The sequence below is a fragment of the Podarcis cretensis genome (assembly GCF_951804945.1).
Source record: "Podarcis cretensis genome assembly, chromosome: 3".
Classification (NCBI taxonomy): Eukaryota; Metazoa; Chordata; class Lepidosauria; order Squamata; family Lacertidae; genus Podarcis; species Podarcis cretensis.
Window position 1 is genome coordinate 81745205 of NC_137172.1, and position 16646 is coordinate 81761850.

General features: G+C 42.5%; 1 protein-coding gene across 1 annotated transcript in view; it reads left to right on the top strand.

The window, feature by feature from the left end:
• MDN1 (midasin AAA ATPase 1) overlaps positions 1-16646 on the top strand; it is a 91949-nt gene that overhangs the window by 66412 nt on the left and 8891 nt on the right. The window contains exons 77-92 of the mRNA XM_079971098.1: positions 644-749; positions 2130-2245; positions 2551-3006; positions 5086-5315; positions 6339-6479; positions 7201-7373; positions 7543-7704; positions 8008-8145; positions 8859-9000; positions 9906-10078; positions 11464-11604; positions 12853-12991; positions 13995-14290; positions 14566-14727; positions 15709-15810; positions 16247-16448. Of these exons, the coding sequence (XP_079827224.1) occupies positions 644-749; positions 2130-2245; positions 2551-3006; positions 5086-5315; positions 6339-6479; positions 7201-7373; positions 7543-7704; positions 8008-8145; positions 8859-9000; positions 9906-10078; positions 11464-11604; positions 12853-12991; positions 13995-14290; positions 14566-14727; positions 15709-15810; positions 16247-16448 (2879 nt within the window). The remainder of the gene's footprint in view (positions 1-643; positions 750-2129; positions 2246-2550; positions 3007-5085; positions 5316-6338; positions 6480-7200; positions 7374-7542; positions 7705-8007; positions 8146-8858; positions 9001-9905; positions 10079-11463; positions 11605-12852; positions 12992-13994; positions 14291-14565; positions 14728-15708; positions 15811-16246; positions 16449-16646) is intronic.

Sequence of the window (16646 nt, forward strand, 5' to 3'; positions counted from 1 at the left end):
AAAATCAATGCACATAACATTGCACAACAACGATGCAAATAAATTAGGTTATCCTAAAAACCTAAAGAAATAGAAAAGTAACTGTTGTGTGGGAGACTTGAACCATTTAGCCCTGTTAAGAGTTGTGGCTTCCCTCCTGTCAGTAGTGGGAGAAAAGTCGCCATTTGTGCCAGTGGCTGCTTTCTTCCCCTTGCAAACAGCAGACATAGAGGGGATCCCGATTCTGATCAGGACCATGGGGTGGAGGACAAATACATCCCTCCATCTTTGAGCCCTCCCTCCCACCAGCTGCAAAGGAAAATCAGCTCTGCAAAGGTGACAAATGGTGAATCTAGTTTGGCCCTTGGTTCATTCGGTTTTCATTTTAAGGAGCGACTTGCAAATTGTGTAACGTGATATTTTCTGGAACCAGCAGAGCAAAAACATCCGGATATTGCCTTAAGTAAAAACGCATTACAGCGTCGGGAGTATCAGTTACCAAACTGATACCTTAAGCAGGCAATGTAAAGCCGGTTAAGACTGCCTAAAAGCATGGGTAAGCCGAACTGATGCATGTTTTGTGTTTGTGTGGTCGTAGAAAGGCTTTGAAATTGCTTATTTATTTATTTTTGTCTCGGATGAACAAAAGTCTTATGCTTTCCAGGTTGCTCTCTGAGATCTCTTCGTCCTGGGATGGTTGCCAGAAATACTTCTATCAGTCTCTCGCACGCCACTGTGGGCTTCAGACAGCATTATTGGCACCTTCAAAGGTAAACAGTAGCTTCAGTACTAGAGATTTCTTTCAAATCTTCTCCTTTTAAAAGCTTTGAATAGGCAAGACAGGATCATTCATCATCTAAACATTTGGCTTTTTATTCCGAATCACCATAGTTTTTTTCTCAGTCCTGTTTATACCTGCCTACATTGTAGTTGTTGAGCAGATAAATAGAGGTAAACTACCAGTAAATCTACCTAGACTTGTCACTTATGTATCATATTTCTTTTCAAATGTACCCAGTTGCAAACCTTGACATATTCAGAAATCCTTGGCAAGTCACTAAATTGCAGGATTGAGTCAGGTTCACTTTCCAATTTCATATACAGTGATACCTTGGTTTTCGAATGTCTCTGTTGATCAACATTTCGGTTTTCGAACGTCGTAAACCTGGAAGTAAATGCTTTGGTTTTCAAACACGTCTTGGAAGTCGAATATGCCACGCGGCTTCCGCTGAGTGAAAGATCCTGAGACCTCACTGTTGGCAATGAGTTTTCAGTTTTTGAACGTTCCAGAAGTCTTCCGGAGCGGATTATGTTCAAAAAACGAGGTACCACTGTATACCTTGGAGAAAGTGGAGGTGACATTGATGTAAAATAAAAATGGTAGCATATAAACTAGCTAATCAGAGGACAAGCATTTCACCTACCTAGGCATTTACTGACAGCTCTAGTCCTCATAGCATAAAAAGGACACATCCTACTAACAGATGAATTGCTGCTGTTATCGTTATCTATTAAATTTGTATACTGCCCTTCACAGGGTGGTTCACAACATAAAAATACGATGCTTGAGAGTACAACATAAACACCAGTTATGAGTAAAATGCCTAGGTGCTTAGTAGCATCTTCACCTGGCTACTTCAAGTGGCACCTAAAGGTTGATAGGGATGGTGCTGGACATATCTCTCTGGGGAGACCATTCCACAGCTGGAATGTTGTGGGGATCTTGCTTTCCTCCTTGATTTAGCACATTCAGTCCTGATCATCCACAGCTCTTAAAACTGTCATTAAAGTTGCTACGATAGGAAATTGTTTTCAAAGCGAGTTTGTGCTATTTTAATCTTTTTATGCATAGGCTTTCAAATCTGGTTTTCTGGGTATGTTACTTGCCTGAAAATTGTCCAGAGGCTGTAATCCAGTGCACATTTACCTGGGCATAAGCACCTTTGAATATAGCAGAAGTTAGTTTTGAGTGAACAAGCATAATGTTAGAGTGGGCTGCACAGTAGTTTGTGCTCATTCCATGCATCTTTCATTGTCAAGGCTTAGGCAGAGTTCCATGCATTTGCCTAGTAGCAGTGGGGCGGGGGGGGGGCACATTATTATGGCAACCATTACACAGGAGTGAAAAGTGCTACCTTGTTACACTGCAGGAAATTGGACTGGGCACCGTTGAGCGATGCAAAGGATTCACAGCACACCTTATGAAGATGCTTGTCAAGCAGAGGAGCTCCCTCACCGCCTTGACTGAGCAGTGGATTATCCTGAGGTATTTGGACTTTGGTTTTCTGCGTACTTCTTTAGCTCATTTGAGAAAGGAAAGCATTCTGACTCAAAAAAAGAGAGAGGCAGACTGTATACTTCAATAATAGTGCAAAACGTAAACCCTCAGTACATTTCTACGCACATTCTCTATCCTCTGTTCATACAAGGAAGAGGCATTGCCAGATAAATAAATAAACTTTCCGTAAAAGCTGCAGTGTTTGGAAATTGCCGTGATCCACTATATACTGACTGAGGTGTACCGATAGTATTATTATAAGCAGATCTCTTAACCTTGTAAATTTCCTACAGGAACCTTCTGAGCTGCGTGCAGGAGATTGATGCCCGGTTAAACCCTGCTTGTGAATATGAAGTGGCGTTTCCTCCTCAAGACGGTGTTCAACAGTGGACCGATAGACTGCAATACCTTTCAATGCAGTGTGTGGTGGTCCTGGAGCAGCTGTCCTGGTTTATGGAGTGCTGTCCAAAAGGCCAGTCCTTGAATGCTTCCAGGGCAGAGACTGAAGCAACTGAACTGAATTCCCCTTGTGTTCTGAAGTCCATGCCTGGTTTTAACCCTCCAGAGCTACAATATTCCACTCCCATAGCTGCAGATCAGCTGCCCGCTGGATGCAAGATGCGAAAGCATGACCCGTTGTTTCAGAAGCTGATTTCAGACGTGAAAGAAATGCTGCTGGAGGTTAAGGCAGTAAAATCGGATGTGGACAGAATCAGACAACTGTCTTGTGAGACACTCTTCCATTCCTGGTAAGTAAAGTACTACGGGGAGAAAACAGTTTCACTCCTGCAGCCTTCATGCACCCTAATCTGTAAGGCTGTGACTTTATTGACTGCATTGTTCAAAATGGGGCCTGCAGTCAGCCCCCATTATATCCCAAATAAATGATTGGCGATGCTGAAGTTGGTGGCCCAGCCATGGAGGCACAAAACAGTCCTCTACACTGCCGAATATCAAGACATATGCTGTATCTAAGCTTAAGTGCCTTGGGGGAGAGTTATGCCTGCACTTTTGGAGGAAGTGCACAGAGGAAGCTTAGCACTCCTTGACTGGGTGATACGCCCCTTGCATTTCAGAGGACATAATCAAAAGCATTAACTGTGCTTCAGCATTACATATGAACTAGGCCACTGTGAGTTGAGAAATTCTAGTAATTTGCAGAGACGTGTGTGTCTATAAACTGGTATTCCTAAACAAATAATAAACTTTATTGGACTAAATTAATTCTTGGAAACCCAGACAACTGTTAGGCCAGTTAGGGACTCTTCTCACCTACCATCTTAATGCTTATGTCTTATTTCTGTATTTGTTCCAGTGGTTATCCTATTATTATTATTATTATTATTATTATTATTATTATTATTATTATTATTATCATCATCATCATCATCATCATCATCATTAGAATTTATATGCCCAGAGGTTTCAGGGTGGTTCACAGGATAAAATCAAAATATAAAACCACAAAATACATAACCAAAATAAAAGCAACAATCCAATAACCTCCTTTTCTTTTACATTTGTATTTTAATATAATTTGAATTAACAGAAATGCTCAATAAGTAACACTTATAATAATACAATAATAATAATTTATTATTTATACCCTGCCCATCTGGCTGGGTTTCCCCAGCCACTCTGGGCAGCTTCCAACAAAAGATTAAAAATACATTAAAACATCAGTCATTAAAAACTTCCCTAAACAGGGCTGCCTTCAGATGTCTTCTAAAAGTCTGGTAGTTGTTTTTCTCTTTGACATCAGGTGGGAGGGCGTTCCACAGGGTGGGTGCCACTACCAAGAAGGCCCTCTGCCTGGTTCCCTGTAACTTCGCTTCTCGCAGTGAGGAAACTGCCAGAAGGCCCTCGGCGCTGGACCTCAGTGTCCAGGCAGAACAATGGGGGTGGAGACGTTCCCTCAGGTATACTGGACCGAGGCCATTTAGGGCTTTAAAGATCAGCACCAACACTTTGAATTGTGCTCGGAAACAGACTGGGAGCCAATGTAGGTCTTTCAAGACAAGTGTTATGTGGTCTCGGCAGCCTCTTCCAGTCACCAGTCTGGCTGCCGCATTCTGGATTAGTTGTAATTTCCAGGTCACCTTCAAAGGTAACCCCACATAGAGCACATTGCAGTAGTCCAAGCGAGAGATAACTAGAGCATGCACCACTCTGATGAGACAGTGGGCAGATAGGGTCTCAGCCTGCGTACCAGATGGAGCTGGTAAACAGCTGCCCTGGACACTGAATTGACCTGTGCCTCCATGGACAGCCGTGAGTCCAAAATAACTTCCAGCTGCACACTGGTCCTTCAGGGGCACAGTTACCCCATTCAGGACCAGGGAGTCCTCCACACCTGCCCTCCTCCTTTCCCCAAAAACAGTACTTCTGTCTTGTCAGGATTCAACCTCAATCTGTTAACCGCCATCCATCCTCCAACTTGCGTAAGACTTGTACAGAATCAAAAAATAACAAATCTGCAACTTCCAGTAAAGTGTGTGGTTTAAACAGTGTAGTGCCTCTTTGTATCATAGAACATTTTTTAAGGGTGGAGGTACAGGCTAAAGAAACTGAAGGAAATCTGCAGGACTACCTTATGCAAGCTGAATTTCCTTTTCCATTCATGTAAGACAACTTCCAAACCTTCTGGTAAAACCATAGATGTTATGTTTTTAGTATCACAATTGAGTTTTAGCTTGTTTTTCTGATTACCAGTAAGTCCAATAGAAGCGATGTTTTGTGTTAACCCCAGACCCACTCTTTCTCAAAAGCAAATGTGCAGGCTAAAACGTGGCTCGTTAAAGTGAGCTGTGATTGCTTTTGTCTTACAGGAAAAGCTTTGAAGTGTGCTCTTCAGGAATAGAATGTTTGCTGAAGGTTTCAACCCAGCTGCAAGATATAGAGTCTTTCTTTGTCCTACCTGAGATGGAAGCCAATCAAGTTTCAACACGGATGGCGTTAATCAGAAGTCTTGTGTACATCCAAGGAGAAATTAATAGAAGTGTGGATGACTTTGCCATTTGGAAGACACAGCTCTTCAGTTCAATTTCACACTGTAATGGTAAAGACATGTTCCTTTTAATCTTTCAACCAATAAAGCAGTTGATTTAAGTATTATTCTGTTATCTCCTTTGGATATTTGCATCTGTGACTAAGGGCAGTAAAATTAGATCATGATTTTGTTAGGATCCTAAGCATGCTTACTGAGAACCAAGTCTTGCAGAGTTCAAAGAGGCAGTCCTATGTAAGTGTACAGAGAGTATTGAAGCATTCAAAATAATGTTCAACGTTTTGTTTAATGTAGCATGTCAAAATCCTAGCAGCTGTACTTTGGTGGGAGTTGGCGTTTGTTTATTTCTTGCAAGTTGTTGTTGGATACTTCCTGGGACCTCTGTTCCTAGTATCTGATGCTACAAAGCTTGTTTTCTCATTAAAAGTTGGACATTTGTTTTCATGCCGCTGCATGTCTTTAGCCGAGTCTTGTTAATGCATTATGAAATGAGCAAGAATAAGTATAGCAGTGGCAACATTTCAAGGGGATTAAGGATTCATTGATTTGACCTGACTTGACTTGGGGGAAATCCTAGCAGCAGCACTGCCTGAAAATTCAGTCTCATTTCTGAGCCCTGATTGGGCCAAGGGCTGGTGAGAGGCTAAGAGGCAATATTATTTGCACTGTCTTCCACTTGCAAGGCAGATGTCAGACTTTTGTTCTGTGAGATAACTGAGGCAAAGCATATATACCTCTTGGAGTAATGGAGTATGTCAAATTTTAAATTAGGCGGGGAATTCTCCATGTTTTAACATTGGGGAGACTCTAGTTTTATGAAGCCCAACCATCATGTCAAAGTCTTAATAGTTATCCTTATTTCAGGTTTTTAAGCACTATGCCTTTCTTGTTAAAGTTGAATTTGTTATTGTGGCTTAAAACTCCAATTTGTTTGTGTCGTATAATTTATTTATTTCATAAAATTTATTATGCACCACTTGATTGCAAAAACAAAACAAAAACCCTCAATCAAAGTGGTTGCTGCTTTCGAAATCGGATGTCTTACCCACTAACATTTCTCCTGTATTTCCAAAGGGAACCAAAAGTCAGATGATGGATTTGTAGAACTCTACTCAGAACAAGTAGAGCTTGCAATCCAAGCTATCCTGGGTGCAATTCAGTGTTTGGTAGAAAGGAAAAAGGTAAAAGAAGACAACACCTCCCAGAAGGAGGATGGTGAGTCTTAACTTTTGTCCTTTTCTCTGAAGCACTCTTTATACTTTCAGAAATATTCTGTGTGTGTGTGTGTGTGTGTGTGTGTGTGTGTGTAACTGAACACAACATATATCCTGGCAAATTAGGTCTTTGTTTCAGGGGCAGAGGTGGATGTTCTAAATATGATTGCCACAGTGAAATTGTGAAATTTGGACTTGCTATAGCCGTCTCCTCCTGAATGCACACACACCCAAGAGACTTGTGGAATTCTAGCCACTACACCACGCTGGAGGGTAGGGAGAACTGGCAATAGTGCCAAGGCCCCTTGTCTGTGAAGGGCAATCAGTGCAGTTCTCTTGGGCATCTGGTTCCTCCTGGATCTTGCAACACACCATGGTGCTCTAGGGCAGGAGTGGGGAACCTTAGGCATGGGGATCAAATGCGTACCTCCAGGCCTCTCTGTTTAGCCCACAACACAACCCCTTCCCAGCCACACACCCTCTCCCCAGGCCCTCACCAGCCCTGCTTCATACTTTCCTTGAATTTTTTTGCCTGGCTTGAATATGTCCTTGAACTTGATACGGACGTTTTCTTGCCTGGATGAAAGATGGAAGTGTGTGTAGAAACTAGCCTACTGTACAAAGGCAACATTTTCATTGGGTAAAAATGTTTACCCAAACCTTTTCTGATTAAGGATGAATTGAGTCTTCAGTCTTTTCCCTTTTCCCTTTTCTTACTCAAGGGGAAGAATCCTTGGTTGACAGGCTCAAGGCAGGGCATTTAACTAAACTCTTGGATGAAGACATCTGTGCAGATGTGAATTCTCTGCACGTGCAGAAAATCATTTCGGTCATTTCAGAACTCCTGGAGCGACTAAAATCCTATGGCGAGGATTACACCGAATACAAGTGCAAGGTAAAATCCAGCTGGAGGAGGCTTTGAATGTGAATTTCTAGACTTTCTGTAAAAGGCAGAATAGCAGAGAGAAATTGTAAGGTCACTTAGAAACTACTTGTTTTGTCTTGGTGGGGGCAGGGAAGCCCCTATATTTTTAATGAACATTGGATTTATTTTGTGTCCACAGCTTTTCAATCAATCCTGCCACTTATTGGTGCGTCTAATGCCAATACTTTACAAATATTCCAATATCATCCTCTTCTACCTCACTGTTACCTTGGCTACACATAGGAGCACTGGGAAATTGCTCTGTGTCCTAGCTAACATATTTACAGAACTGGCCCGGAAGGTAAGAAATTCTAGTTTACCCTCTCAGTGGATTGGGGAAAGGGGATAGAATTCTGAGATATCTGGAGTTGTGAATAAAGCTTGTTTAAAGAAAGCCACAGCAAAAGCAAGATGTTTGCCAGTGTGTTGAATGAACTCTTTATCTTTGGCTCCATAGTACTTTATTTGTGTGCATGTATATAGATAGATAGATACAAGTCTGTGTATAATCTGTCCTTTGGAAGCTTAATTGTTTTGATGAGTGCTAAAATCTGTCTAAAATGTTTCAACTTACTACTACTACTACTGCTATTATTATTATTAGGGGTTTTGTTTACCAAAAGAGCTAATGGAAGATGCTGGAGCAGAAGGAGGAACAGAATTCCATGATTACGAAGGAGGTGGCATTGGAGAAGGGGAAGGCAAAAAGGATGTGAGTGACAAGATAGAAAGTGAAGAGCAGGTACGTGCCAAGTGGGATTTGAGGCAGCGGCTCCAGAGTAGCCATGATTCAAGCCTTGATTGTAGTGTATCTGTTCATAAATAAGTTAAAGCACATTCTTAACTATAGCAAGCCAATGTAAATTTCACCAGTGCAAGTAACCCCATTCCACACCCTGTTTAGGAGTGGCTGGGAGGGGCTACTGTTGGCTGTGTTGGCAGGCAATTATGGGCTTGAGTTTTGAGGATTAGGCCCTAGGTCACATGACCTAGCTGAACAGACTTTGGAATAGCTATAAGTCTCTCCTTGTCCTTTCCCACCACTCCCCTGGAATGCCCCTTTTCAGGACTTAGGCTGGTTTAAGATTGTCTGGCTGAGTAGGGGTGAGGGAATTGCACTGACATCGTTACAGTTTAGCTGAAAGTCAGGCAAGAAAGCCCCAAGTTCCTCTGAATTCAGAATTTCTCATCCCAACAGACCTTGGGGGTTGGACTCTGCTGTTACTTTCATATAGTTTAATAGGTTTCATAGTAACTTTCATTCCCCACCCCCCCAAGCCATCTGCTTCTTACTCCTAAAGAAGAAAAATGCTTTGTATTCTTAAAGCAGTTCTGTCCTGCTGGGGTTGAGCAGTTAGATTTTATTCAGTAATAAAACTGCATTGCTGAGATAATGGTGGGGATGAAGCTAATGATTCATTAAAAGCTGGAATAATCTTTGGTTAAATATCCCAGGTAGAAGATACTTACCAGAAGGGTCAAGAAAAGGAGGATGAAGACCCAGAATCCAAACCAGGTATTGAAGGAGAAGACAATGCAATTGAAATGTCAGATGATTTCGAAGGAAAAACCTACGACGGGGAGCAAGAAAACCAAGGTATGTGGCTTGTACTTTGGCAATTGTAGATTTGCCTGTCCTGTTATATGCCAGTACAGGTGGGAACGCTAAACATTTTCTTCGTGGGCTTTTTGTGCAAACATGGACATGCAATGGAAGTACTTGCACAGAATTAACATTAAGTGTGATTCCAGCAGCTTGAGGTCCTTCTGTGGCAAAATCTGGCAGAGTTCAGTATTTGTGAAAATGGTAATGCTGCTGCTCTCTTATTAAATTAATCCTTGTGTGGTTAGGAGCTCTTCCAGATTAATGACTGTAATTGGAGCGGGAAGCATCTATAACTTATAAATTAGGAAAACCCTTAATTGTAACATTTCTAAATGCCGCAGAAGTCCAGCTATATCATGTCTGTGTGTAGCGTGTTATTCTAAGTGGGATAGAACAATTGGGTGAGCAATGGGGGAATCTTACCAAAAAGTTGTGATATAGTACAGTAAGCCCTCAACTTACTCAGGGGTTACATTCTGGGGAATGCATCTAAAACCAAAATCACAAATAGTCAAAACACATTGGGTTCAATGGCAGGTGGGATTGTCAGAGTCTCTTTTCCTGGATACCCACCCCCTTTCCGCCCACTTTTTACTTAAAAATAATAATTATTGCCAGGTGAACGAAGCTGAATGTGAGCACATAAATGCACATAAGTTGCAAGCTTACTGTACTCATGTAGGTGTCCTCTGTTTGATGCAGAGCAGCTGAATGGTTTTAGGCTGTCACCCTAGTCTAGTCCCTGCCAGCAGAACGTGTGCATTGCTAATCTGTGATGTCACTATACTTATGGGGTTCATCTTGGAAGTTTGTGAAAGGCCGTGTGTCCCTTATGCACTGAGTTCTGGTACCTTATAAAGAGGATGATGCAAAACGAGCTGTGTTGCCTTATACAGAAGAAGACGACAAATCTGACGAAGAGTTAGACAAACAGATGGGAAATCTCGGAGAGGCTGAAGCTGACAAATTGGATGAGAGGCTTTGGGGAGATGACAACGATGATGAGGAAGATGATGAGAGTGATAATGAGGATGATAATATAACAGAAACGGGACCGGGAATGGATGAGGTAAAAACGTAAATAAAAATGTGGTCCAAGGCGGAAGTATTGTACAACTTTTTAATTGCATGGTACAGTATATGAAATACAATACAGAGATTAGTGTTTCAATTTATGCACTGAGTTCTCTACCCCCATCATTCTGCCCGGACGCTGAGGTCCAGTGCCGAGGGCCTTCTGGCGGTTCCCTCATTGCGAGAAGCAAAGCTACAGGGAACCAGGCAGAGGGCCTTCTCGGTAGTGGCACCCACCCTGTGGAACGCCCTTCCAGCAGATGTCAAAGCGATAAACAACTACCTGACATTCAGAAGACATCTTAAGGCAGCCCTGTTCAGGGAAGTTTTTAACGTGTGATTTTACTGTATTTTTGGTTTCTATGGAAGCCGCCCAGAGTGGCTGGGGAGGCCCAGCCAGATGGGCGGGGTATAAATAATAAATTATTATTATAATTTTTTGTGAGACTCCCTTTTAAGAATGGGATTATTGAGAAGCCTGGCTTGGATTTCATAAAATCAGCAAGGAGTAAGCTAGCCTGCTATCTACCTTTTTTTGAAGATGCCTCTCTCCGTATGGAACTTGCCACCCACAAAGAGTGGCTGAGGAGGCAGTGCTTCAAAATCGTCCACTCCTCAAGGTGTAAATATCAACAGGGGCTACCAAATCCAGAGCCTTTTATGTTACATCCCTAGTTTTAGGCATCTGCTTTCCTATGAAAGGAAATAGCGACCTTAGGGGTTGCTGTTTTTTTAATTGGATATCCATCCATAGAGTGACAAGGAACAGATAAAACGCCTACTCAATCTTCATAATACACAATTCCTGTAAAACAACTGTTGTCTAATATATTTTGGGATCCAAAATGTGCAACCATGTTTCCTCAAGTAGACTGGTAGCTAGGATGTTGCCCTTCAGATGTCATTGAACTCTGAACTCCCATCAGCCCCAACCAACGTAGCCAATGGTCAGGAATGATGGAAGTTGCAGCCCAGCTACATCTGGAGGGCCCCACGTTGACTATCCCTGACTTAGAAAAAATGCACAAGGTTATACACGCATAACGTTATGCAGGTAGTTTAAACAACTGCATGCACCTGCCTGAGAATCCTGCTCTGGTTAAGCTTCTAGGCAAATGCACACAGTCATGTGTCTATCATCCACCCTTTGCACATTTGCTGTGGGCAATGCCCTGGGCTTACACACACAAAAAGCTGTTAGTGTGCCGCTGCCTTTAATGTAATAAGTAGAGTGTTTTGATAAAGTAGCCATTTGTCTCAAAACGTGTCGAATGTTCCCTGTGGCTTGACTGTAACAGAGCCAACAGAACTGTATATACACCAATGTTATCAGGATGTACAATGAAATGGTTCCATGGCTATTTTCCTTGAACAACTTAGGGCGATTCAGAACTTGTGGCAAAAGATGACAACATGGATGTTGACAACAAAAATGATAAGAAATCTCCCAAAGACGAAGAAGAAGAGAATCAACCAGATGGTGGTGAAACCAAAGAGAAAGTCCATGAGCAAATAGATGAGGTAATGAGAGCAAGTTTGCTGCAGAAAGCTACATTTATATAACTACCATTTATTTCAACTTACCTTGAGCAACATGTGTTTCCAAAGTGTTTTTATGTATTGCTGTTTCCAAGAATAACACCTGCTCCTTCTTAAATAGTTCACGGTCCCATTGTCCTTGTGGTTTTTGTGTATTTTGGGGCCCTCTCCTTTGTGTTTGTGCATCAACATACTGATGGCACTTCATTCCAAAGCTCCTAATGACCACACTCAGCCACTTCATATGGATGTTAAAACAGAGCAGGGAACAAGGTGGTGCCATGTGGGACCAAACAGCATAGCTGCCTGGGGGCCAGCAAGCAATCCTCCGATACTATTCTCTGAAACTACTAACTGTAGGTAGAAGTGGACATTGTTTTAACTACCACTCCAGTCCTTTCTGGTTGGGGCTGATGGGAGTTTTCTTTCTACGGTAAATATCGCTGTAAATATGGAGGACAGCTTTCATTCTTTTAAAGCACCAAATGGCCTTGGCCCAGTATACCTGAAGGAGTGTCTCCACCCCCATTGTTCAACCCAGTCACTGAGATCTGGTGCCGAGGGCCTGCTGGCGGTTCCCTCACTCCCAAGAAGCGAAGGTACAGGGAACCAGGCAGAGGGCCTTCTCAGTAGTGGCGCCCGCCCTGCAGAACAACCTCCATTCAGATGTAAAAAAAACAACAACTACTATCTGATATTTAGAAGACATCTGAAGGCAACCCTGTTTAGGGAAGTTTTTAATGACTGATGTTTTAATGTATTTTTAATCTTTTGTTGGAAGCCGCTCAGAGTGGCTGGGGAAACCCAGCCAGATGGGCAGGGTATAAATAATAAATTATTAATAATAATAATTAATTAATTAACTGGTGCATATTTAAGGTCCCCAACCCTAATCTGTGAGTTGCCACCTGATTGGATTCATTTTGATCCTGATCTGATTTTAGGATGTATTTTAATTGATTGCCTGATTTGATGTTAATGTGTTATACATTTGATGTTAGCCACTCTGAGCCCTGTTTTGGCTGGGGAGGGCGGGGTATAAATAAATATTATTCCAGGAAACTAGGCCTCTTTAATGAAGTTTGGCATCCTTTCTGTTGGGGGTTCATCTAAAGATAACTTCAAGAGTTACTTTACTATGCCTCTCAACAGGTTCCCCTCCTGCCCTCCCCCCCCCCCACTTCCTGCCTCCATTCCTTGTATGATGTGTCACTTCTTTCTGTTTAACAGCGTGAATATGATGAGAACGAGGTAGACCCTTATCATGGAAATCAAGAGAAACAGCCTGAAGCTGAAGCATTGGATCTTCCTCAGGACCTGAACCTAGAGAACGGAGAGAAAGATGATGAGGACAAGGAAGAAGAAGAAGGTATGGCTCACAAGGTGTTCCTTTATCAGCAGATATAAAGAAAAGAAAATACTACGTAGTTGTGGTGCCTCTTGAGTGTCTAGCTATAATTGGGGACTGGGTGGAGGTACAGAGCCTTAATCTGATTCCAGACAAGGGTCGTCCCTGTTGTTTGGGGGAAATAAGGATTGATGTCATAATTTTGATCATTTGTGCTTATAACCATTGGAAGTTTGTGAATTAATTGCTGCATCTGATTGTGTTTGCATTGAGGAAGGAATTCAGCCAGTTCCATGTGGTAGGGAGGCTGTTGCCTTTTCCACACAGGTTTGGAGTAGGCTATGATTGTCTTCGAAACTTAGGAAGAATCTTACCAGTTTTGTCCCACCTTCTGGGGTGCCTGGGCCATTTATATCAGTTGTGGTTTCCATAGCTCTCTAGTCTCAAGTATCTGTCATCTTCTGATCCTCTCCTATTCCAATCAGGGGCACACAGTTTGAAAGAGAGATTCTTATGATATTGTTTAGTGGCCCCTAGGTCAATCTCACGCCTGTATTTGCAGGACTAAAACACTGTACAGTGTGGTAAGATGCACATCAGGGGCATAGACCAAGGAGCTAATTCTGGTTTCATGGGGCATATCTGCCATTTGCCTGTGTGTTTGTATGCATTCTTCATATTTTAGGGTGTTCAGAACCACAAACGTTGATATGTGTATATAACAAATCTTTCACCTATTTCAAATAAGTAGTGTATTGTTTGCATGATTGATACCATATAGAGAGTTGGGCATTGGAAATACATAATATCAGCACTTCCATTACTGCAGTACATTGACATATTGACAATCTATGCTTGTACCAAGGGAAAGGTTCAAGTTAAATGTACCTTACCTTTTCTTTTTTAAGGATTATCTAGGAATCTTAGTAAATCTTCCTCTCTGTTCCTACCTGCCAGCAGTCGGTAGGAGAAAAAACTGAATTCTGCCTGCCTTCTGAAAGGTGTGTCTTTTGCGTTGCTTTAGGAGAAAATCCTTTTGAGATTGAGGAGAAGACGATGGATGTAGACGAAAAAGAAATTAAGGATTCTGAAGAGACGGGAGAGGATGGTCGGGATCCTGAGCAAGCTGAGAAAGAGTCCTCTGAAGATAAAGCTGAAGGAGAAGATAAAATGGAGGAAGAAGAAACAAAGGATGAGGAAAGCGCAGGGCATCCTGATGCAAATATGGAGGAAGAAGCAGAGGAGCCAACAGAAGACCTGAGTGAATCTCCTGAGAAAGAAGGAGAAAAGGGCATCCCTGACCAAGGCCTTAATCCTCAGGTTTCGCTTATTGTTTTATTATTAAAAAATAGTAAATGGCCTCCTTGAGTTCCCCTGCAAGGAGGCATGTGAAAAACACATCTTAGTCTCAGCACCTTAGTGTATGTAGAGATAGTATACAGTTTTAAGGCTAAAATTCCAGTAAATGGTAGTAGTAGCGTTGTGGTTTTCTTGGACAGCAAATAGATCTCCTGTAGTACAAAACCATTTCTGGCCCTCCCTCCCATCACACCTGTCGAATGCTCATACTGATGTCTTCATCTGAATTGCTTTAGGAAGAGGAGGCTATCGATAACCCTGACAAGGACGAGGAGCTGCCTGATGCCGTTGAGAGAATGGAACATGAAAATTACGGGCAGGCAGGAGAGGAGAACCTGCAGAGCGACACAGCCGTGGAGCTGGCCGGAACTGCTTCTGAAAAGGACCAGGCGAAAGAGGTGAAGCGGGGGAAATCCCACAGTACCTTTTGTATTATGTGGAACATACTTGGGGGGGGGCTTCTAAAGCACTTAACTTTTAGGGTTGTCTCACTGCTGATTTTTCCTCTCTGGGTAAATACAGTGCTTTTGGGGCACACAACTGTCTTCCTGCTCTCTCCCCGCCACCAATAAATCTCAGTAGCTGGACTGCTTAAGCCAGAAGCTAATTCTGTATGCTTAAATGGACCTAAGAGATGCTCATATATATGACTGTAACACACAGGGCCAGCAGCCCCTGTTTTCTGCTGCTCGATTCCCTCAGTTGTTAATCGTGTGCACAAATCGCAGATCCCACTGGGGCAGTCTCATACTAAAGGAGAACAATATATGTGATGGCTGTATGCAATGAGCAGTCTGTGACCCTAAGTGCAAGCAGAGAGGCAGCATTTGTTGATTCACCCTTCCTTTTGCATCTGCCACGCTACCTTCCCAGGCTCTGGTGTGCAAGAGGTGTCCAAGAGTGCATTGACTCTTCCTGCCACTCAGGCCAGAGTCCTTTGACTAAACTTCATATAGTACACCTATCTCCAGTGGTTCCTCACCCAGGAACAGAGCTACTACCCCCTATATCAACTCCCACACTGTTCTGGAAGGTCCCCATAATCTACAGCACTAATATTTGGGGTGCTGGGAACTGCAAGGCATGTGCATTGGGGAGAAGGAAATGGGCAGAAATAGCCTCTCCTCCCTTCTGTTACCTGCTGCTGTCCCCAAGGATTTTTTCCAACCCTGTGGTCGAAGCATATTGATCGTGTTTCACTAACTAGCCTTGGGGTTTTCTGCCGTGTCAGAATTTACACCCAAGCTGCTTCTTAGAAGTTCAGTCGGGTATGCTTCTGTGTTTTGAAGACACTGCATTATTCTCAGATGAGTGTGGAACTGTGTGTTCTACATTTTAGCAGAAGACTTAACTTTGGTGGTTTGTCTGTCTTTCTTCAGGAACATGGAACTGGAGCTGCTGATGCAGATCAGTCAGAAGGACACGAATCTGAGTTAATGGCACGACTGGCCAGTCGGAAACAGAGCAAGAAAAATACACAGGTCTTTTATTCTTTCATAGATTAAAGAAATTGTAAGCTAGCTTTTTTATATGACCTTTACTGCACCTCCTGGACTAATGCCTGGATCAGAAATTACTCAGCAGCTGTAGTACATCCCAAATGCTCTTAATACATCTTTGGAGAGAGTACATTTAGAAATTCATATTTAAATGCAAATTTTCCCGCATTTTTTTAAAAGATGTTTATATTTCCCCCAGTATCAGATGCTGCTAATGCACTCATGTTTTGCTTGTGGGCTTTGAACAGGCACCTGGCTGTCTGCTGTGAAAACAAAATGCTTACCTAGATAGGATTTTGGTTTGATACTGCAGGTTTGTTCTAGTGGGCAGTGTGATAAGTTACCGAGCTTCTGAGTCTTGACTTTGGTTTTTCCGAACCTCATTGAAATTTCATTGCTGTACTTGCCCATTTTTCAGAGTTTTAAGAGAAAGCCTGGCCAAGCCAACAATGAGCGCTCAACGGGGGATCACAGTCAACAAGTTCACAAGCGGCTGAAAACTGTTGAATCCAGCAGCGAAGCAGAACAGGAGCACGTTCAGCCAGAACGAAACATGGGAGAAGCTGATGCGTTTGAGCACATTAAGCAAGGCAGCGAAGCCTACGATGCACAGACCTATGGTATGCCAGCATTCGCACAGTGATGTCAGAGGGACAGACAATTTTAAATCCTTTGTACCACTAAACCTCCGCTTACAGGAAAATGAGCACGCATTGTTTATTGAAATAAAAGCAATGAAACATGTTAGATTTGGTTTGCATAACTTAATGCTGGGGAAAGTATTTAGATAAGGAATTTTTCAAGGAACTTGCGTTTGC